The sequence below is a fragment of the Mus pahari genome, chromosome 3 (genome assembly GCF_900095145.1).
Source record: "Mus pahari chromosome 3, PAHARI_EIJ_v1.1, whole genome shotgun sequence".
NCBI classification, from domain to species: domain Eukaryota; kingdom Metazoa; phylum Chordata; class Mammalia; order Rodentia; family Muridae; genus Mus; species Mus pahari.
Window position 1 is genome coordinate 19094501 of NC_034592.1, and position 23367 is coordinate 19117867.

The 23367-nt window shown below is 56.5% G+C and overlaps 1 protein-coding gene across 1 annotated transcript in view; it reads right to left on the reverse strand.

Moving 5' to 3' along the window:
• Fibcd1 (fibrinogen C domain containing 1) overlaps positions 1–22955 on the reverse strand; it is a 32176-nt gene extending 9221 nt beyond the window's left edge. The window contains exons 1-4 of the mRNA XM_021194537.1: positions 22661–22955; positions 15397–15870; positions 11590–11749; positions 11085–11221 (exon numbers count right to left, since the gene is read on the reverse strand). Coding sequence (XP_021050196.1) covers positions 11085–11221; positions 11590–11749; positions 15397–15870; positions 22661–22732 — 843 coding nt within the window. The 5' untranslated portion in view covers positions 22733–22955. The remainder of the gene's footprint in view (positions 1–11084; positions 11222–11589; positions 11750–15396; positions 15871–22660) is intronic.
• Between the last annotated feature and the right edge of the window lie 412 nt (positions 22956–23367).

Here is a 23367-nt window from a genome sequence, read left to right on the forward strand (position 1 = left end):
GGGTGGGGGAGAGAGGGTGGGGGAGAGAGAGAGGGTGAGGGGAGACAGGGAGGGTGGGAGAGACAGGGAGGATAGGAAAGATGGAAGGAGGGGCGTATGTCTAATGTTTTTATTGGAGTTGTCTGTTTTGTTTCCGAGACAGGATCTCCCCTGTAGTCATCTATCTGGAACTCACTACACAGCCCATAGCAATCCTCCTGCCTCAGCCTCCCAAATGCTAGAATTACAGGCATACACCATAATACCCAGTCCATTCTCGAGTTTTTAAGCAACTCCTCACCTTAACCTTGACCCCCAGAGTCCCGCCTCTCACCCAGCTTCCCTCCATAAACTACACGCTCCTGGCAGGATCCAGAGGGTACTGCCTGGGAACCCTGAATCCAAGTCACTCCTCAAGGGAAGCCCACCAGCTCAGAACAGGCATCGGGTGTGACTCGGGCACCAACGAGCCATTGAGCCGCCAGAGCCGCCTCTGTTCTTTTTAATAACATTCTCGATTTGGGAGTCTGAAGTCCCCTTGGTTAAATTGCCTTGAAATAAGGACGGTGCTGGTCCCGGCCGAGCTGACGAGTATTTACGCGGTCGCTGACAGTCCCGTTCTGGGGCCGCCTGGCCCACGCTGCCTTTCTGTTTAACAAGCCTTTTCCTGCTCATTGGCAGAGGCAGCGCCCACCTGCCTCCATCTGTGTCTGCGTCTTATGTCAGAGCTCTGGCTGCCACTCTCATTACTAAGCAGCCCGGTGCCGGCAGCTCGGAACCGCCCGGGTGCCCGGGCAGAGCATCGGCGTCTGCTCTCGAGATGCACCAGGTCCCCAGGGACGCGTCAGTCACAGACAGTTGGGCAGCTCTGACGTCACATGCTAGAGGGAAGATGACACTATTTTTTTTCTGCTTCCCCCGACCTGGTCCTGCCCTGAAATATCAAGTCCTCAGGAGGGACCCGCTGGGTGGAAGGAAGTTCGATAAGGCTTGGGGAGATCTGAGCGGTGTGGAGAGCCTTATTGACTGCCGCACATTGGGACCCTGAGCACGTGCCCTTTGAAAGGCTTAATCCTGGCAGAAGCTTAGGCCCTCCCGAAGGCAAGGCGGCAAGGCGAAGGCGGCAGACAGGCTGAGCCTGCTTCTGCTGGAAGAGGAGGAGGAGATCTGCAGGACCAAGCAGTCTGGAAGCCCTTACCCCNCCCCCCCACCCCACCCCCGCAGGCCAGCTCCCACTGGAGGCCCTGGGGGCCCCCACCCCAGGGGACCCAGCCCCGTCAAACGGAGTTGGGTGCTAAGGGCCTGAACTACAGGGTCTAGTTGCTGCATAGATCTCCTCACCTCTCCAGACCTGTCTTGTCATCTGTGAAAGGCGACAGGCTGTCAGGATCCACTGAGCCTTGTGCAGTGGGTGTGCACTCAGTGCTAGCAGGGCAGATAAACAGGAGCTCAGCAGGCCGGCCAGGTTCCTTTGCTCTCCTCCCCTTCTAATCCTGCTCTCTTCCAGTGGCAGCTCCACACACCTCCTCCCCAGCCTTCTCGGGCTACCAACTTCTTTCCAGCACACGGTCCCATCCAGTCTCTCCGGGGAAACTGAGTCCAAGGCACAAGGTCCAGACTGCCCTCCAGGATCTTGGGCCAAGAAAACACAGAAGGGCTGGCTGGTGTGCAGAGGGCTCTATACCACACACACACACACACACACACACACACACACACACACACACACACAGCAAGATCTAAGGCAGAGGAAAAAAACAGGTCTGCACAGAAAAATGCAGCTTCCTGGGGGAAACGGAACCCTGACTCCACACTAGCTCAGTTCTGCCCTTCTTCCTCAACTCTAGCAGCAAGCTCTACGTCCCAGGACCTCTACAAAGAAAGCCTTCTAGTACCTCGCCTAGTGAAAGTGGGGTGCCAGGCTTCCAACCCCACATGGGAATGAAACTTGTGGAGACCAGACAAGGAAACCTGGTATGAAGAGGGATGTCAGAGAGGAATGGCGCCTCCCACAGGCAGCCAGGCCCAGCGCAGGCTGCAGGCAGTGAAGCTGAATGCACAGGGGTCCAGCTGTGCCCCTCCTGAAAGGCTGAGGGACAGAGGGATCCTAAGGTTTCTGGATAGAGCCTCCCAGGTCTGCAACCCAGCCCCGAAGAGTTCAGAGCAGTGGGCCAGGCCCAGCCTGCTCTTTAGATGCACTGCAAGGGCCCCATGATCCCAAGCTATTGTTCCTGGAGCATGGCCTGGTCCTGCCTTTCCCTAACCCTAAAGGGCACAGAGTAAAGCACATCCAAGCCAGGAGGGCGGAGCACCAGACAGATGGTGCCGAGCTGTCGCCTCCCTCCGTGGCACCCGCTGTTCACCACATCCCTCCTCCGGCACAGATGGGCTGCTTCTGTGTTCTGTGTGTTATGGCAGATAGAGCTGGGACAGTGGCAAGGTAGCCAGCACACACTCAGCCACTGCTCCACTGCTGACTCAGCTGCTGTTAGCCACCAGACTGTCCCCACTGTACCGTGGACTCCACTTGAATGGTCACCTGCGGCAGACACATCCCCTACGCCCACCAGGGCTTCTTGCTTCATTTCTACCCAGCAAAGTAAGACCGAAATTAAGAATGGCCAACATTCGTGTTAGACTGTTAGGTTTGGCCCTGAAGAAACCATAATGTTGGCCTTGGGAGATAGATGAGTTCAAAAGTGCTTGCTGTACAAGCCCTGAGTCAAACCCCTTAGAGCTCTGTCGAAAACTGCACATGGCTACCTGCACCTTTAATCTCTGCATTAGAGGACAGCGACAGGTGGATCCAGCCAGCCTAGGAGAAATGACGAGCTTCCGGTTCAGTGAGCGATCGTGTCTTGAGGCAATAATGTGGAAAGAAATAGAGGAAGACATGCAATGCTCTCTTCTGGCATCAACATCACAAGCATGGAGCACACACCCACATCCACGTGAATGCACTGTGCGCTTGTATACACACCCATGTGAATGCACTGTGTGCTACTACACACACCCATGTGAACACACTGTGAACACACTGTGTGTACACACACCCATGTGAACACACTGTGTGTTCATACACACAATCATGTGAACACACTGTGAGCTCATACCGAACAGGAATATACAAAGCTGAGACAAGTATAAGGCACACAGTGGGGAGGCAGAGTTGCTGGGGCTTACCAGTCAATCTTTCCTACTTAGCAAGTCTGATGACACACTTTCCAATTTAAAAAAAAAAAAAAAAGGTATATAAATTGGGCACACACACACACACACACACACACACACACACACGGACATGCATGCACATATACAAAGAAGCCCCAACATTTGCAACAAGGGCATTGCAATTGGACTAAGACACACTATGACCCACCCCTGTGTGGGGCCACCACACATCTCTGCCATGGCTCCTGGAGTCAGGACTTGGAGATCTTTGGACCAGGGCTCAGAGAAGAGCACGTCCCACCCCCGCACACAGCCGCACAGTTTACATCGGAAACGGCGGCGGCAGCGGCAGGAAATAAGCAGACTGCGCCATTTCCTACTGTGTCCTCTTCTGCTCTACTCTATTCGATTTAAAAAAGCAACCCAGGAAATTGATTTCGCCACCTGCCAATGGATCCAGGCCCACAGTTTTAAGAACCATTGCCATCAGGTTCCTGGTGTCTGCCGTGGGCCGTGCTAGTCACGGGTCGAATATCGAATGACTGAGTGTCCCTGCACACACACTGGTACCCACTGTGGCACAATGTGGCCTGACAAACTCTGAGAGGTTCACGTGCTCCAGCTGGACAGATGGACAAGACCAGGGTGCTGGGCACATGGGTGTGTTTCCACTCCGAGGCCCATGGCAGACTGCAGCTGTGGCTTTGGAGTTCTGAAAATCAGCTGGATTATAGGAACGATGACAGGATTTCAGACTTTAATTAGAGAGCAAGATGCAGTTGGACAGGAGGATGTCGGACACAGGCCTGGAGCGTCTACATCCCTTCCTTCAGCCCCAGGCGCCCCCAGGTAGGCAAAGGCTGAGGACGCCAAGGCCAGAGCAAAGTAGTTATTGATCAACCCTGGGCCTGCAGTGGGTGTTGGCCCAGTCCTGAGCTGATTCACTTGGCTTCCGGCTGGAAGGCAACAGAGAAATGCTCACCGACGCCGAGGCCTCCTGGGCCGGAGCCATGAGTGGGAAGGCAGACAGTGTGTGTTTTCTTGGTTCTGATTCTTAAAACCCGGTCTCCTGCTGCTGCTGGCTCAGCCTGGAAGTACCACCCAGGGGGCTCTGCCAAGGAAGTGTGTGGTTCACACGGTCCTGCAGACGGTGCTGAGTTATTTCAAAGGACAACCAAGACTGCACTTGATGCAGCTGATTGTCCTGAGAGCATCAGCAGACCCAGAGGGCCACATTGACACCTGGTGCCTCCCCAGTTTCCTTCTCCATATGTCTGGGCCTCGTAGAGTATCCACTGCAGAATAGCCCTGCCTGGCCCACTCCATGTCTGCAATAGTACTGAGCTTGAAGCTGGAGTCCTAAGTGGCCAGTGGGATCTGGGGTCACAGAAGTTCCATCTGTACCTCAGAGGATGGAACAGGCCTTACACTGCAGTTGTGCAGGGGTGGGCTCCCATCCGGCAATTGTTGAGACCAAGACTGAGAGTGTGGGGGACCTTTGGGGTTAGGGATGGTCTAGAGATGGCAGGGTATATGCGCTCCCTGTGGAGATGTCCTGTGGCCTGGTAGATAAGAAAGTAAGCCAGTACACCGTGAGCCCAGTTATCTCTCAACCCAGGGGAGCATCATGGGGTGGCACCCGGGGCCAGGGTATTAGGGACTCTGTTACCAATGCCCAAGTCCCGGCTTCTCCCAAGGGATGCTCTGAGCAGTTGGGAACCCCCTCTGTGGGGACTGGGATACTCAAGGAGGCTGCTATACTTGGAGTCACACTGAGACACTGAGAGACAGGGGGTGAAGTGATGCTTCCCCACAGGCCATGACCCTGGGGCAGCAGTGGCCCCCAGACCTTAGAGTCCTCAGGAAAGGACACTTTAGATTGTCCTAGTCTGAAGGGCTTGCTGACCTGGGGACAGGCAGGGACCTGCCCAGCAGGTGATTCTGGGAGTATAGGAGGGAGGAGCCAGGGAAATGCTCAACTCTTGAATGTTTTCTCAAAGTGCTCTGCCCCTATGGAATGCTCTGCCACTTCCCATGGACAAGTCCTGAAGCCTTCCCAAGCCATGTTTCCCCCTCTGAACCCTTTCCTTATTCCTGAAGATGAACCAAAGCCAGCATAAGCTGGGGACACACAGTAGGCCCAATACCTGTCCCCCAAACCAGCTGATGGCACACAGTAGGTCTGACAGTTGCCCCAAAACCAGCTGATGGCTCACCATAGGTCTGGCAGCTGCCCCCAAACCTGCTGATGACACACAGTAGGTTGACAGCTACCTCACCCCCATCCCCTCCCCCCCCAAAAAAAAAAGACAGCTGCTGGTTCCAGAAGGAAACTGCCTGCTCCTTGTTTGTGACTGGAAATGGTACCCCCGGGCTTGGCACCCTGCCACATTTCCCAGGCTTGGCAGCCAGTGCCTGCCGACTCTGGCAAAACAGTTCTCTAAGCTGCCATTTATCAAGTGCTGTGCCTAGCGTTTCATGTGTGGCGTCCCACGGACACTGTGCACTCCCCAATGGATGCCGGAGTTGTGAAAATTGACCTGCACCAGGTGGAGGCAGCTTCCTCCAGCAAATCAGGAGAACGGGAAGGAGGAGGCACCCGTTGCTTCAGTCACTGTGGGCTCTGGGCAGCAGTGTGGGGACACTGTGGCCCCACTGATGCTACAGCAGGTCACTGGCCCTCCTGAGGCTCCCTGGCAGTCTTGCAGCCTGGCCTCCCCAGCACAGGGTCCCCTGGAGCTTTTCATCTCTGTCTGCACCGACTGCCTGCTAAGCTCCTTTGAAGTTCTACAGAGAGGGCATGGCTCTCCTCCTGCCCCACAGCCTAAGGAGGAGACAAGAGGACATGGGGAAGGGGGGCTTCCTCTTATACGGAGCCAATTAGAGGCGCATCTGAAACCATGACCCCACTCGCTCCTCTCTCAGAGGGAGAATGCTTGGTGCCCAGCAGAAGGTGTGAATGGCTAACAGCCAGGTGGGGGGATGCGTGTGTGTGTGTGTGTGTGTGTGTGTGTGTGTGTGTGTGCTGAGTCTCTACTGGAGGAGATGTGGGACCCATCCATGATTACACAAAGGGAAGGCTTTAGCGACAAAGGATTCCTTCCCCTGCCCAACCAGCCCTCCTCTCTAGGGAGCATCCTGAGTCCCCAGGGGGAGAGGGACACTCATCTGAGCAGTGTTAGGGGGATGAGGACAGTGTGCAGGTGCTGTCCTAAGCCCAGGGGATCTCAAGAGAAGACAATCCCCACCCTGCCTAGGACAGAGGTCGAAGACACAGGGGATGGTGGTAACCTGTGAGAAGGAAGGAGCGAGGGGAGTAGCCCAGAGTGATGAGAGAGGCCTCCAGAGGACATGGCTAGGGTTAGTCCACACCCAGTGAGGATGGTCTCTGGTCTGGGTCTCAAGATCATCTATCTCACTTTCTGGAGAAGGGACAGGTGTCAAGTTCAAAGTTCAGTCGTGTCCTGACATCCCTTCCTGCACCCTGCTCCCCATGTGAGGCCTCTTTCTGGCCTGGCTTGTGCGAGCCTATGGTGAGTGTGGAGCAGCAAAGGTTTTGGTTTAGTCATGGTCAGGGGCCAAGCAAGCCTGAAGGCCACCTTGAAGCATCTGCCCCGAGGTCTGTCCAATGGCAAAGAGCCCCAAGCGGCATCCTTCCCACATGGCACCCCCATTTCTATAAGCATGGACTCAGGGTCCATGGAATTCATGCTTCATAGTTTCATTCCGTAATCACTGCATCCTTCCACCTTGCCTATGGTTCACCCTCTCCCTATGGAAACCCTGTGATGTGGAGAATTCATTTGGGCCCCAGAAGGCGCCCAACTCCATGGGCCCATCACCCACATGTACCACTGTCCCCTGTCCCCTGACTCAGACCCTCTTACACCAGATGGGTCAACAATACAAAGCAGCCTTAGCCCAGAGCAAGCCTGGCCACTCCCCACACGGAGCCCTCTCAGTCCACCATCACCAGATCGCTAGACTAAGATCAGGGCCTTTCCAGTGACATAAGCCAGCTCCCTTGTCCTTCTGCCCTCTCAGCTGAGAGCTTGCTACTCTGCCTCAGTCCCAAATGGCTCCCTGTGGCTGATGCTCTAGCAATTAATTGTTCTGTAGCTATTAATTGCATTGACTTGCCTCAGAAGGCCTGGACGTCCCCTGGCCAGGCTGGCTGGGTAGCAGAGGCAAACCTCTTGCCCTCTCTAGACTGCCCTGCCGGCCTTTGGGAATAGAAGGGGCACGGGGCAATGCCAGGCGGGAAGTAGTATTCAGACTGCAAAGAGCCTCTTGCGCTGAGCCCAGTCCTGCCCACTCGGGTCTCTAGAAGGCCCGCTGTGACAGAGGAGCCCGCCCAGGGGCCCAGCACAGCATCCAGTCCGCTGGGGAGGACCATGAAGCTGGGTGGATTTGACGGGGAACCTAATGAGGATGGATGGGCTGAGAGAGGCCAGCACCTTCCCAAACAACAATTGAACATCCAGGAGAGAGAGAGAGAGAGAGAGAGAGAGAGAGAGAGAGAGAGAGGAGGGGGTGATCCTGACAGGTGCCCGAAGGCATCTAGGGGAAGATTGCTTCAGACAGAAGCCAAATGGATATGAACGTTTCCCGACCACGCAAGCACTTTACAGAGCACTCTGGCCTCTCCTGCAAGAGCCCCCACTCAGGCGTCGGGGCGTCAGGTCCAAGTTGGGCACTGTTCCTCACCCATCCCAGTTAATCACCCCTGAAGCCAAGGCTAAAGGAATTACCAGGCCCAGACCCTGACTGACTCCTCAGAAGATTGGACCCCAGTCAGCCCGTGTGGAAGACAGATGTGCGGCCATGGCGTCGGAGCCTCAGTCAGGCACCAAGCCCTCCTAACCCGTAATTCTGATTTCTGGGCCTGGTGGGGGCCTCCTGGTCGGTTTGCCTGCCTGGGGATCCCAGAAGCAAAGGCCATAACTCAGCTTCTTTGCAGTTAGGAAAACAAAAGAGCTTTTAACCCCAGACACGGATCTGGTACATTTAAAAGCTCTCCCCTAGAGCCTGAAGACAAGTTTGAGATATGTCCATCTTCAGGGTCTCTGGGGGATCCTTGGCTGCACTCAGACTTGCCTCCTAATTGCAGGCTTCGCTCTGCTCTCTCTGACTGCCCTCCTCCGTCTCCATCCTCCTCTGCTGGGGACACCGACCCCTTTCAAAGCCTGCTCTCCAAGTCCCAGGTGCTCTCTGGAAACACTTCCTACCCTTCTGCTTTGTAGCTTTATCTGGCGTTAAAATCCCCCTTGGACGTCCATCGGCCTAGACATCAAACACCAAAAATAGTCAATGCCACGGGTCTCAGGGAAGCGATGGAGGCACCCAGTGTGAGCTAAGGTCAGAGACGTGAAGAGTGGCCACACGGAACGGTTGGGCCTGTACTTCACTGAATCAAGCAATGGCCTTCCCTTACTGAAGAGCAAGGTGGGGCAGGGCTAAATATCTGAGTGACTCTTGGTCAATCACTGGCTCTCAGGGCAGCGTGGACCAGGAGGCACAGAAGTGGACTTTGCAATTTCTTGTAGAAGCTGTGAGTGAGCCAGGAATGGCGGCTCACACTTTAGATTCAAAGTGTGATTCTCAAGAGGCAGAGGCAGGTGAATCTCTGCACAAGAGCCACATGGAGGGAGCCTGTCTCAAAAATAAAACATAAACAAACAAACAAATAAATAAGTAAAGACCATGCGTATATTCATGTGAACGTGTGTGTGTGTGTGTGTGTGTGTGCATCTGTATGTGTGAGTGCCTGTGTGACTGGGAAGGTTTCAGCTTGACCTCTGGTGTCTTCTTTAACTGATCCTGGATTGGCCGACCAGTGAGCTCCAGGAAATCTTGTCTCAGCCTCCCCAGAGCTGGGATATAGGCTCAAGTAGCCAGACGCACGCAGCTTTTACACGGGCGCCAGATATCGTCCCTAGCATTACGCGTGGGGCACGTGCTGTGCTGACTGAGAAATAATATTAGCTCCTCAGCTCGTGGTCATGGATTCGGTGTGGCTTGAATGCAGGTCTATCACAGCTTAAATGTTAAAACACCAGGTTCCAACACAGCAGTGTGACCCCACCCCATCTAGAGAGGTGACTTTGAGTTATTGGCTGGGCAGCTTCAAAGCCACACCCAGTGTGTAACACTCAGCGGCAGTGGCCTGGGATACTGGAGCTCATGCCAGACCTACTCCAGCCTTGCCTGGAAGTCTGACTGGTCCTGGCTACGTGACTGTGACCCAGGGTCTCCAGACTCCCGTCTCCCTCCAGGATGTTCCTTGAGCTCCTCCCAGCCACTCTCTGGTATTCCCCTTTAAAAGCTCTAATGATGGGGCCGGAGAGATGGCTCAGTGGTTAAGAGCCTGTAGTGTTCTTACAGAGGACCTGAGTTCAAGTCCTGGGATCCATACCAGGCAGGTCATAACCGTTTGTAACTCTCACTTCCCTCTTCCAAGGGTACCTGTACTCATGTACACACACCTACATAGATAAACACAGTGCACAGAGTTAAGAATAAGAAACAAGCGTGTGAAGAATTGGGGCTCAGAGACCTTAAGTAACTTACATAAGATCACACAGCAAAAGCCACATCATTGCCAGATCCATTGATGGATGGAAGAGCTCAACTACGACCTCTGGGCTGCAGTGCTTCCTCAGTAGAGGGGCCAGCCTTGTCAACTGAACTCCACCTGTATCCGCCGACACTTGAGAGTGAGTGTCCCCGCTCTGCCCAAAAGCACACAGTCAGACACTGCTGAAGCCGCATTCCATTCCACCCCCAGTACCTTTCATGGCTACTCAGTGCCTGCCTGTCTCCAACTCCAGCCCCATCTCATGGCCACACACTCCAGCTGACTGTGCCCTGAGAGGTCGCCTGCTCTCTACTGCCCCCTGGGCCACAGCAACTTCCAGCTTAAATCCCTTCAGGGGTCTCCTCGTCTCTACACTTCCAAGGTCCACAGTACCCAGTGCTCAAACATGTCTACTGTTCAAGGGAACCCGATGAACACAGCAAGAGTTTCCTCCAGTCAAGCCCAGCACCTTATCCTACACAAAGGAAGAAGGGATCTGCTTGTTTATTTGTTTACTTATTTTTTGATTTTGAGACAGGGTTTCTCTATGCAGTCCTGGCTGTCCTGGAACTCCCTCTGTAGACCAGGCTGGCCTCGAACTTTGAGACCTGCCTGCCTCTCTGGCCTCTGCCTGCTGGGATTAAGGCTATGGGATTTGCATTTCTAAATTCTATACAATAGTTAACAATGGGCAGGGAGCCTGGGAGGCTCTTGAGGGTCAGAACCTACCAATGCAGGGGAAGGAATTGCAAGCTCATTTCCTCTAGTGCCCCTCAGCTCTAGCCCAGGACAGCAAGTCCTGGTGCCTGTTACCCTTTGGCTAATACTGAAGAATGTGTGACTATTTTCCTAAGTCCACATCTCAGCGAGCACTGCCAATTGGCTTCTTCTTGGCTTATTTCCCCTACAAAGGCCCCTGCAGACGGCAGAGCCTTTGCTGAGCACCATCCTACATTTCCTGCCCGGTGCCCTGCAGACAATTGGTCTGGCTTGCTGGATGCACCAGCTCCCCCAGCTCAGGGGAGCCTCAGGGTACCTGTGGCCGTACCATCCTTGCTGCCTGATAGAACCCCACCTTACAGGCAGGCAGGCATCAGATGGTACAGGGCTCAGAGAGCCCCTCTTCCTCCATGACATGCGCCTACCTAGGCTGGACAGGTAAAGAAGAGTCACAGGTCCCTGGGACTTCTCCCTCCCCAGGCCTCACCCAACGCCGCAGCACACCCCGAGATCCAAGGCTTAGGAGCAATGGCACCTCTTCCGTGGCATCTGGTCCCCGAGGGCACACTCACCCGGTGTCTACAGGGAGTGGGTAGAGTGCGCCACCTCTGCAGATGAATGCACAAGCCAGACTCACCGTCCAGCCTCCGCCATCAGTGCGCATGTCACAGTAGACCTGGAAGCCAGCTGGGTAGTGAGTGGGGAAGACCGAGTAGACACCATCGTCCTGCTGTCCACTCAGGAGAACATCCAGGCAGTCCCGGGGCCGAGAGCCTGTGACGAGGAGCCACATCAGGGTGACGGTCGCCCAGACACTACATTCTGTCATCCCTTCCCTCCAAAGAGATCCCTAGCAATCCCTGACCAGTCTCTGCACCGGAGGTCAAAAGCATAGCCCTCAGTCCCAGGTAAAGCCTTGGGGCCTTGCTTTCCTCATCTGGAAAATGGGCTTACAGCGCAACAGGTCAGGCTCTTAGTCACCTGGCCACAGGAAGTCCCTTTTCTACAGTAGCAGCATGTCCTTGTCTATGAGAGACAAGGGACAGGTGATAGAGAATGGAAGGCAGCCCTCACTACAACCTTCCATCTCCCTGAAACTGGGCACCAGAGCCACCCAGCGCAAGCAAGCGCATCTCACTCACCATTAGCACAGCCTCGAGGCCGGGCTCCCCGGGAAGGGGCCCTCTGAAGGTCAGCCTTGACACGGGGCCGGCCTAGCCCCCTCTCCCTCTGCAGAGCCTCCAGGACATCACTGACTGAGTTCACCAGGTGAGCCATGTGACCTTGACTCTCGGAGAGAAGCTGTGGATGGAACACAGCAGGCTTTAGAGGGAGCACCGCTCTGCGAGGCTCCTGCCAGGCAAGGCTTCCCCCAGGCTTGCTCTGATCTCAGGGTCATGTTCGTGGCAGTTTGGGGGGTCAGTGGGGGCTCTAAGGGGTTCAGAGGGCAAGGGCTCAGGCAGAAGCTTGGCCACTTATACTCGTCCAGCCCAGCTGATGGGGACAGTGCGGGGGGGGGGGCGGGGGAAGGCCCCAGCAGGCATCAGCAGGAGCTACCCACCAACCAGTTCCTCCTGAAGCCGCCTTCGTTCTTTCACGGGGAAAGGGTGTCATGTGGCTCAGGCTGACTTTAAACCTCTGATGTTCTAATGTGGAGATTATAGGCTGGTGCCAACCACATACAATAGTGCAGTGCTGGGAACCCAGTCTGGGGCTTTCTGGGCAAGCACTTTACCCACTAGGCCATGTCCCCAGCAAGCCTGGTTGTTAGGAATGAGTTATCATCACCAACCTGGCCTAACTGCTCTGGGGACTGGTAAGCTCACACATGGCACCAGCACGCCACCCCAGCACACCACCCCAGCATGGCATCAGGGCTCATGGGGCCCTTGCTTCACCTTCCTGGCTGTAACACATACCACCCATTGTCTCCTCTAAGACCCCCACATGAGGAGGCTAAGGCAGGGGAGGTCCCTGCACCTGAGAAAACAGACCTGAGTATTGGGAAGGGCATAGATCCTGGGTGCAGTTTGGTTCAGACTGGACCCCAAACAAGGATGCTCCCAGCTTTCTTCCCCACCCCATCCCTGTTTGAACATCGTGGGGAGTCTCCATAGAAGCCTGGTGTACATCAACTCATGCCCCCACCCCTTACTGCAAAGAGCCGGGACTTGAAATTGTCACCTCCATGTTCCAAGAGGGAACCGGAAGCCCAGAAGGAGAACCCCCAACCCCTGTCCCCAGCCCCTACCCACTTACCCACAGGGGAATCAGGATTCATGCCAGGCAGATGAGTGGCGGGAAGGAAGAGTGAAACCATCCTATGACCACACCAGGTGTGGGTGGGGCCAGACCCTGGTGTTCTCTGAGTGGGTTGTGGCTGTGTGACGCCCTCCCTGCTCTATCTGCAGGCCAGGACGAGGGGACTGTCATTATCACCTGTTCTTCGTAAGACTCCAGTCATACGAGGTAACGCTCACCCCTCCCATCTTCCCCTCCCTCACTGCCCATGGGTCAGAGCACACCAGAGCAGCAGAGATCTCCAGGGGCATCTTACTATGCTGGCTGCTGGAAGGGTCTGGGGGGGTCTCCTGGCTCCTCACCTGTCCCCCCCCCCCGGGTTTCAGGAGGCTATAGGACCCAGGGGCAGGGGAGGATAGCGGGCAACTGGCAGCACGAAGCAAGCTAGGTCTTGCTCACCGAACCTGTCACTTGCCAGATAATAGCCCATCGGAGGAAGAGAGGGGTACAGCCAGCCAGCAGTTTACAAAACGTGATTCTCAGCTCATCCGAAGGCAGGGCTCTGTGATGCTCTAGGCCCTGTTGGCTTCCCCTCTGCTGAGCAGGTGATTCAGTGGCCTCCAGGAAAACTACACCACAGTGACCTACAGTCAGGCTCCACAGAGCCCCTGAAGGGATGCAGGCAGTCCTTGGTGGTGTATTGGGGGGGGGGGTGACAAGTCCCCTTGGTAAGTCTTACCGCACAGCCCATCCTTTTGAGTCACCATGGCTGTGACATTCAACAGCTCAGGCACAGCCCCTCCCTCTCCCTGGCAGGCCGAGGAGACCTCGGTTTAAACTAGCAAATGATTACCACTGAAACATATAAACCTGCCCCGAATTAATAGGGAGTCAGTCCCTGCTCGCTGAGCCGCGCAGACCATCACGAGAGAAGCTGGCGGCAACCAGAGGCCGTGAAATCAGGGCAGTTGCTTCCAGCGGGGGCTCAGCGGCGGCCAGGCTTCCACCAGGCCCCCTTCCCTGCTGAGCCTCAGTCTGCCCCTCTGCAGAGTGGGTGACAAAGGCACCTACCTGCCCCCGCATCGATGTGTGCCTACAGGGTGGACCATCGCTTCCTCTCACAAAGGGTTTTCAATGATGGTCCCCATGTGAAGTCTAACGTATGGAGCTGACAGTATCTCTGCATGCTAGAGGCTGCTGAGCCCCGCACAGTCAGGGACACCAGCATTCCCTTGGGCTTGGGCTGTTACCCCATTTTACAAGTGGAAAGAACCTACCTAGAGAGGGGATGTGGCCCACCCAAGATTGCCCAAAGCTAAGATGAATCCCACACTGTAGCCTCAAATCAACAGGAAGAGCTGCTAACCTAAGCTGGGCTGGGGAGCGACCGATCCCTGACAACAGCCGCTGGGAACAGAACCTCCGATCCCTGCTGCTGCCAAGGGAAGAAGTTTCAAGATGGGGTAAGACCTGGCTGGTTGTCTCTGCATGATCCAGGCGGGCAGGAAACGCCTTGGATGATCCTGAACCAGGCGAGTCCCTGCACTGGAGAGACTGGGGGCACTGGAATCCACCTGCATTTCACGGGGGGGGGGGCATTCCAGCTCGCAGGGCACCGCTGCAGCCGCCTGAGCTGACCGGGGCGGAGCTGGGCCTCCGTGTCACCCAGAGCTGTTCTGCTGATGGGCCTGGGAGGAGGGGCAGCAGGAAGCTGCCTGTGTGTCCCCCAGCCCAGGGGACCCATCACCCCGTCAGTCATCCAGACAGGGAGACAAGGGCTGTAATTTCTCCAGCTGCAGCCTTCAAGGGGAGGGAAGAGGGCCAGTGCTCATGAGCTATGGGTGACCAAACGCCTGGTCACCTTGGGTGCCCAAGTGAGAGAAGTATAGAAACAGCTGTGCTAGCCAGTCGGGTGGAGGTTGACTGCAGTGCTAAGCTGAGTCAGATGGTGAGGCGGCACAAGGATGGAAGCTGGGCAGGACACTCTGGGCTCCACTTCAGCCCCGATCTAGCTGTGGTACCCATGACACACTAGAGCTACTTTCCAGGCCTTGATTTTTTTGTTGTTGTTCTGGAAAATGGCAGAGGTAAAGGAGACAGTCCGGAGTCCCTCCTCCTACAAGGAGAGCTTCTTCTAGCTGGTGCTAAGGGCCTGCTGGCAGAGCCAAAGCCAAAACCTCTCCCAACAAAGGCACAGCATCCCTGGAAAGCTACGGGCAGCTCAGAATAGAGCAGTGGCAAGTGGGGGGGCTGCACCCCTCCAGGAGGACACTGGGCTGCCATATGATAGACTGGGAGCAAGCCTCAAGCCTGCTCACCTCAGTTTGCAACTAGTGAATGGTGGGGGCCGGGGGGGGGGGCCGGGGGCCAGGGGCGGAGCCAATGGGGCCCGGGGCGGAGCCAATGCTTACCTTGCTTACAGTTTGCAGATCTCAGTCAGCCTGGGAAACCCCTCTAGCCCTGGGTCTACAAGGCTACAGAGTTACCATGAATGAATGAATAGGGGGCGGGGCAGGAAAGTAGGTGGGGATACTGGTCCTGGATGTGAGAACACACCCTCCACAAATGAGAGAACAAGGCCCAGGTTGGAACACTTGAGGTCCAACGCTGTCCCTCAACATGAACGTGTGCACATGTGCGCGCGAGCAAACACACACACACACACACACACACACACACACACACACGCAGATCCTACCCTCCCTCACCTGGATGAGGCGACCCTGTTCACTCTGCAGGGTGCTGAGGCCCTGGCCCAGCAGGCTGTGTCCCTTTCGTAGCCCAGCACATTCAGCCTGCAGCTCAGAGGCCCGGGTCAGCAGCCGGGGCAGCTGGTCAGCCAGTGCATCCAGCAGCTCGGGGGCACCGTCCAGCCGCGGCTGTGCCTGGTGCTCACTCAGTGCCCGAAGGATGGAGGCCTGGATGCCTTCCAGGCGGGCGAAGCTGTCAGTGAGGTCGGGGCAGCGAGGGTCGATGAGGAGGCTGAGGTGGGAGCTGTCAGCCCTCTCCACTGTGACCAGGGCACTGTTGGCTCCGGCAGTCCCTGTGCTGACGATGGGTGGGGGCGCCGTGCCGGGTGCGTGGGCGTGGTTCAGGAAGAGAACCACACCGGTGACAGCCACTGCCAGCAGCACAGCAAGGGACAGGAGCACCGTGCACAGGACATAACTGCAGCTTGCTCGCTGTAGGTCAGCCCAGGACACAGGCGGACAGACAGACAGACAGGCAAACAGACAAGAGAAAGGAAGGCAAGCATTAGAGGCCAGCTTGTTCCCACGGAGGCTCAGGAGGCTGGAAGGGCAAGAGACCCCAAAGAAAAAAAAAAGCTGTACGCAGCCCAGGGTCAGAGAGTCAGAGGCAGGGAGAGCAGAGGTTGGAGCAGGGGAGGGACAGACAGACAGACGTAGAGCACACAGTCTCCTCATTCCTGCGCAGAGGCATCTCTCTACCTCGCTCTCTTCCTAGAGCAGGGCCCTGACTGGACAAAGGTCAGACAGCAGGCAGAGGATCTCTGAGACCACTGTGGAGAAGGGCTGCGGCAAGCTGGCACGGTGCCTCCCCAGGCAGAGATGTGTGGATGCAAGGGACAAATCGGGCAGAGCTGTCCCTATAAGGATGGGGCTAGTGCACCAGGGGCTTAATAACAACTGAAACCAAAGCCAGTGTCACTTGTAATTTTAAATGGTGCCATGACTGTGTAGCAACAAATGCCTTGGGGACCCACTAATTCTACCAAGTCACTCAGAGCCCCTGAGTGTTTATACATTGGAAAAACAGAAGCCCAGAGAGGGCAAGGGCCTGCCCAGAATCACACAGCCAATTAGAAACAGCATTCTGATTGGACCTGTGTCCTCCCCTCCTCCCCCACGCTTTCAGGGGGAAGGGGGGACAGGCACCTCCTATATCAGATCTCAATTCTCTCCCACACACTGCCCCGACACCCCACTTCCTTAACTGGAGATTACCTCTTTAACTGAATTAGTATATTAAAGGCCCTGGAGCCATGCCGGGCACGTTACACTTCTGCAATAAATATTAGTGGCTTTTATTATCTCATGATCAATGCGCGCAGAGCATCTGGAGGTGGTTTTTATCTCCCACCCAGAGCGTTATTTCCAAGTGTCCTCCGCACTGGGAGGACACCGTCCCTTTCTCTCACACGGCAAGACCTTTTGGATGTAGCTGACTGCTGGCTTGCTTTCCTGGCCATATAGAAAATACCTCTTGTGCTTACTACCAAGAAAGCAGTAAAGCAAACTGCTTTTCTTCTATAAACCCGAACACCAGCTCCTGAGTCTCTCTTGGCAGCAGAGGCTGAGGGCAAAGGGCTGGCCTTCTCCAGGAAGCCCTCCTTGACTGCTTCTTCTCCCCCTCCCCCCCCCCCAGCATGGAGGGACTCCCTCTTGATGGGCATCTCAGCATAGATTTCACCACCTTTCCACTCACAGGATGTCCCACGAGCCAGGCTCTGGGCCACTCCAATAGAGGCATCAGAGGGGGCTCAGAGCCTGTGACTGCTCCAGGACTGCTTGTGTCTATAGACTTGATTCCCAACCTCGCTGGGGTCACGATCCCTTTGGGGCTCTGATGAAGGCTGAGGACAAAGTTTCTGGGGGTCCAGGAGCTGGCAAGTCATGGGAAAGGAAACCCGCCCTGGCCCCTGGAACCCATGCCCAGCCTGACCACTGGGCACAGGTAAGTCCTCACCTGTGAAGTGGACGGATAGATGAGGCAGGAAAAGTGGGTGGGCCAGGCCATGCCTTTGGGACAAGCCTCAGGACTTCCCTGCAGAGTCAGGGACTTCGATTTTGGGGAACAGGCAAAGTGGGGCTACCGCCTCTCCATAATGACACACACAGAACACAGGTAACCCCAGGCTGAACCAAGCCCCCAGCAGCCTGCAGGGAGCCTGCTGGCTGCCATCCTCAGCCACAGTGCTTCATCCCTGCCCCTGAAGTCTGCAGGCAGCACCTGCTGCGAAGGCTATGGTTAAACTCATTTTGGAGATGTGGAAACTGAGGCCCAGTGAGCAAAGACCCAGTCATTAAGTGACACGGTGGGGGGAGGGGTGGGGGAGAATGTCTCAAGACAACTGGGGTCTGGGTGGTCATGGGTTGAATGTTTTCCAACATTCCTTCCCTGAGAAGCAAGGCTGGGGACTCAGGGACAAAGCTAAGTTGGCAGTTAAATGGCTGTTACACCGGCTTCTAGCCCATCAGGAGACACCTTGCCCTGAGCATCTCCAAGCTGTGTCCTCTGACTTTGTAGCATTAAGGTCCCTCAGCCAGCTCGGGGTGGGGGGAGGGGTAGGAGGCAGGCTCAACATCTCCAGGACTTCATCCTGATGGATTGGGCACATATCTTCCCAGGGGAGTGGGGACAGAGGAGGTGGAGATGGAGAGGGCAGAGGGAGTTGCAGGGTCCCTTGGAGCCAGTGTGGCATGGGAGCTCTGCGAAGGAGCAGTTCACTTCTGGAGGAGAATTAGTCTTCAGAGATCAACCTTAAAGATGAAGAGCTGTTCGCTTTTATAGGCTGCGGCTTACGTGCCTCGCAGAGAAATCGCCCGAGATAATAAGGGGCCTGGGCTAGGCGGCCAGCACGGTGCCTTGGGCTGGCGCTTATTAATCAGTCTTTGGCCAGGCAGAGCAAGGTGCACCCCAACCTTCACAGGCGAGGAGAGGGAGTACAGAGCCTCCCAAGGGCGAGGCCTCGTGCCTAGAAGGAACCGGGAGCCGAGACAGGAGATGGGGTTGAAGGTTTGCATGTGCCCAGCTTAAGGGATGCCTTTGATCCCCGCAATAGGGGCCAGCAGCAGCCGCTCCCTATGCACATCCTGGCAGGGCCTGTGAGTTGGTCATCAGGTAAGGGGGCTGGCAAGCCTGACAACCTGAGTTCAATCTCAAGAGCCCATGAAAAGAAGGAGAGGGAAGCTGGCTCCCAAACGTTGTCTTCGGAGCCTCTACGCACGCACGTGCTGTGACACGTGAAACCCTGCTCCTCCCCCCCCCGCCACACAAAAGAAATACAAATGAAAAAAATTAAGCCATTGTCCAAAGGAAAGCTAAGTGGGGTTTGTCTGAGGAGGGAGGCAGGAGCCTCCCAGAACACCTCCGTTGGGAGGCGACACCTGTCCAGTCTGTATCTTGGAGCCATCAGCCCTTGAGAACTTGGAATCTGGAGGACGAGGTTCAATACCAAGGGTTCCTGATAACCCCCATCCCCCCATATGGCACAGACCCCCTCCTGCTTGCCTGCTTTCCCTGGTGGGCCAGTCCCACAGGGCCGAGGCAGAGAGCCTCATCTTGGCTGTCAGCCGGAACAAGGATGTCTCTCGTGGGCCAGGGAGGCGGGGTGTCTGGAGGGCCATTCTGTCTCCCCCTCCGGGAGCCTCAGTCAAAGGCTGCAGCTATGCTTAGGGCAGAACGGTGCTGCTGACTGTGCACTGGAGATCTGGGGAGCTCCGGCTTTCTGGAAGGTTCTAGGAGCAGCCACCGAAGGTGCCCAGGGTGACAGAGACGAGGCTGCCCGCAGTATGCATGACCCTAGGGGCCCTGAGATACTCGTTCTGTCACTCCCAGGGAACCTGTGGCTTGCCTCTCACTCTGCTGGCAAAGGGTTTCCACAGGTGTCTGTGAAGGGCCCCCGGATCCTGCCCCTCCTCCACACGGTTCTCGAGAGCCTTAGATCCGCACCCCAACCTGGCCACATCTCTATCACCTGCTTCAAAACCAGTGTCACCAGTGACCTGAACACAGAGCAGACAGGACACTCGCCCCTTACACCCCTCCAGCCCCCATACACTGGAAGCTTAGTCATGACCAGACCCAAGTTCACACTCTTCATGTCTGCTGCTCCCTCCCCAGACATAGCTCTATGTGACTCTCCATGGGCATCTCTGCCAGCCCTGGGAGCCTCGGACAGGCCATGCTGACTCAAGAGACAACTGAAGGGGGAGGGGGTGCCCCGGGGGTCTCTTCCCTTCTACCCCAAATCTGATGGTAACTTCTCACACTCTCACAAATGGGAAGAAAGAGACGATTTCCTTGCGCAGTATCCACACGGCCGGTGGCAGTTCCTGACTTGTAGGTTGGTCCCCGGGGTATTCTATATTTCCCGAGGCCTAGGCTGCATCTCGTGGTATGACGTAGGGTCTCCACAAATAGCCATGGATGGAAGTAATGGGACAAGGATTAAAGCTGGCCCCCAGGAAGGACTTCCCACAGTAGCTTTCTGGGACATCTCCAGTTTTGAAATAACTGAAGCTCAGGCTTAAGCATGCTTGAGAGGTCGACTGTCGGAGGCTTGGCTTGGGATCCGCTCAGCAAGAAGGCACCACTCCCTCCAAGGAGATGGTCCAGGGTGACATCTTACAGAGGTCCCAGGGGAAGCCCACGCACAGTTCTAGAGTCTTGTATTTGATCACCTGTCTAGACCTTGTCTTCCTGCCCCAAGGTCCACAAGACTCTTCCTGTACAAGGGCTGGAAGGCTACCCTAATGTAGTTGGAATCAGCCACTTGGCCAAGGTCATCCATCCAATGAGGAGACAGTTCTGAAACTCAGTCAGGAAGAGCAGGCCCAAGGAGATTCCCAGGAGCGGCCATACCTGCGGGTGAGGAAGGATGAGAACCTATGCTATGCTCAGGCCTGGCTGAGTGACTAAGGTCTAGAAGCAGCCAATTCGGGAAGAACAGGGTGCCCTCCCTCCATCCCTCCCTTCCCCTTTGCCCCATCTGCTTCCAGAGGTCACAGGTTTGGTCCCTCTACCAGAGAGCCTAGCTGCCTCATCTGTTACATCTGCAGCCTCCTAGGGTGTGACCAAGACATGACAGGCCAGGATGTGAGCTAACCTGGTGCTGGAGCAGTCTCCTTCCAGTGGGAAGAGGCTGCACTTATCCCAGTGGGAGCAAAGAGGGGAGCTGTGGCTGGGAGAACCAGCCTGTGTGTGGGTGCGCGGCACTCCGAGGTTTACAAATACACTAGAAGCTCACTGGTCTTCCTCGTCAGCTCAGGGGGGTGTGAGGAAGAAGAGGGAAGGCTTGGTCCCTCTCACAGATGCTCCAGCAAGGAACACAAGCATGTCAGGGACCACAATATGACTAGAAAACAAGGAAGAAGGCCCCCAGGGGAGCTGAGGTACACCTCTCTCCCTCTCGCCCTGCCTCGTGTGACCACGACAACACACAGCGGGCACGGAGGATGGAAGGGGTGTCTGATACCCCTATACCCAGCACAGGTCCAACTGGGCTCTACCTGATGTAGCTGGGAGCTGGTTCCCAGGGGCAGCAGAGTCCGGGAGGCCACACCTGACCCAGGACACCTTGAAGCCCCATTTCTAGCAGACTCCCCAGAAAACCCCATCCCTCCTCTCCCATGCTCCTCTTGGCGGAGTTTCAAGCATCTGACCTCAGCAATGACCCTTACCTCAGCCGGGCTTCTGGAAAAGGCAGCAGCCTGGGCAGGGGGCAATGGGGAACACGTGGCCCCAGGGAACTAGAGCCAGGGCACAATTTAAAAACCAATGAAATTGCCTCGACCAAGAGCCCCACTCCAGGCAACCAGGGAGGCCTCCAAGAGGAGGCAGCCTCTTTCCCACCCTCTGTAGAACACATAGGGTGTCCCTGGGTGTGCAGTATTTGGGGCCCTGGTGGTGTCAATTAAATGAGAAAGCAAAGGTCCGGAAGTGGGATCTGACCCAGGGAGGCAAATAGTAAACAGTCAGGACCTATAAGGTATCAAAAGGAAGGAAGACTGGACCAGGCTGGGGCAGCCTTGAGGGTTCCACTTCTCCTTTAAGATCTCAGCAGGAAGGGCCCTGCCACCTGGGGATACAGTGAAGACTGGAACAGTTAAGAAGGGGGACAGACCACCCAGGGAGGCAATGTGAACAGACCACCCAGGGAGGCAACGGAACCAGTCTGAGGTTAGAAAGCTAGAGTCCCTGCTCTCTGGCCCACATGCTGTGTGGCTTGAGCATAGTCAGCCTCCCTGATCTTCATCTGGGATGTGGGAAGTGTATACTTGTGAAGAGCCAGCTTTGCAAACTAGCTAGCTGGTCCCCTCGCCAGACCAGCGTTATTCGGAAAGAAAGGCAGGTTGCAGCTTTGATTAGTGAGGGGTGGCCACGCCCACCCCTGCCACCTCCTCCTTCTCTGGTTGCAAACTCTCACTGTTCCTTCCCCAGTGACATCTGTCTGGGAGAAATTTAAAATTTAAAACGGGCAGCCCCATTATCTGCTCTCCTTGGCGAACGGCCTCCTCAATACGCCTGTCTATGTCAGTCCCTTGATGGCCCAGCCTGGGGCAGTCCTGCGGCCACCCCTCTGCCTCCGACGCCGGATGCCCAGTACCTCAGCAGCCCCTCCCTGTTCTGTCCCAGCTGGTGCAGTGCACAGCCCTGGGCACCCTCCAAGCCGGGACACTTCACTGTCCCTGCAGAGGCAGTAGGGAAGAGAGGATCAGTCAGACCCAGGTTCAAATCCCCGTAGGGCTACGTGGCCTCGGGCTGCAGCGGGACCTCTCTGAGCCTTGCTCTCCTGAAAGTCAGAGTGCCTAGGCTTCTTATAGGAGATTAATATTTACTGTTCCCCGATTGAATTTGGGCGCCTGGGTAAAGAGGGCGGACCTGGGGGGGCCGGTCCTGCTCTTGAAGCCTGGAAATATGTGCGGGACGCCTGCAAGTGAGGAGGACCCCCATTGAGGCTGTGGGCGAACGGGACTCTGCGCGCCGGTCATCTGTTGGTTGTCCCCAGCTGAAGGGCTGATCCACAACCAACTACAGGTCCTCTCTTCCCTCTGCACAAGCGAGCACAGGGGTCTCCGGTGGGGGTGGGGACTGGCTGCAGCGGGTGCCTTCTGCAGGGAGCCCAGAGTTCAAGACTCCTCTGAGAGGAGGAGAGCAGGTGCTCCCACTAAGCTCTGCACAAGCTCCCCAAACTCCAGCCCCCACACCCGTCCCCGCGCCCGTGGGTACCTGCGGTTTGTCGCGCGGTCGGTCCTCAAGTTGGGACGCGCTGCCCACGGTCTTCCACCGCTCGTGGACCATCTTCCCGCAGGACCCGCGGGGTTGCGGGGTAAGGGCGAGTGCAAAGGAGGCGAGGGGTGCGCAGGGTGCGTTGCACTCGCAGGAGGTCCCCTCGGTGCCGGGGATCCCGGGTGGCCCGGGAGCGGCGGCCGCCAGCTAGGCTGCGTGTGAGCGCGTGTGATTGCTGGGAGCGCGGGCGCGAGCCTCCGAGAGCCGCCCGCGCCGCGCCGTCCCCGCGTCCCGCTCCCGCGCCTCCCGCGCGCTCCGCCCTCTTCCTCCCGGCTCAATCTCCACGTCTTCTTCTCGGACCCTCAGGGCCTTTTATTGCTCCCCCTGTCTTCCCGAGCACGCGCACGCCCCCCGAGGGCTCTAAGAGTGACCCCGCTCCAGCCCGGTCGCTGAGGGGTGAGGAGGACTAGTCACCAGCAGCGGGTGTGACGGCAGCCAGAGGCTCCCCGAGGAACCTGCGCGCCCTGCGGCGCCCCGCGCAAACTTCCTCTCGGGTGGGACTCCTCTAAGTCCCCAGGTGCGGGGATCGCCCCTAAGGAAGGGGCTAGGCAGAGACCCTGTGACCCTTTCGGGGCTCCGGGGTTCCAGGTCCCGGGGCAAGTGTGTGTGTAGCCCGCTAATCTCCAGCCCTGTGGCCTGGTGCTGGA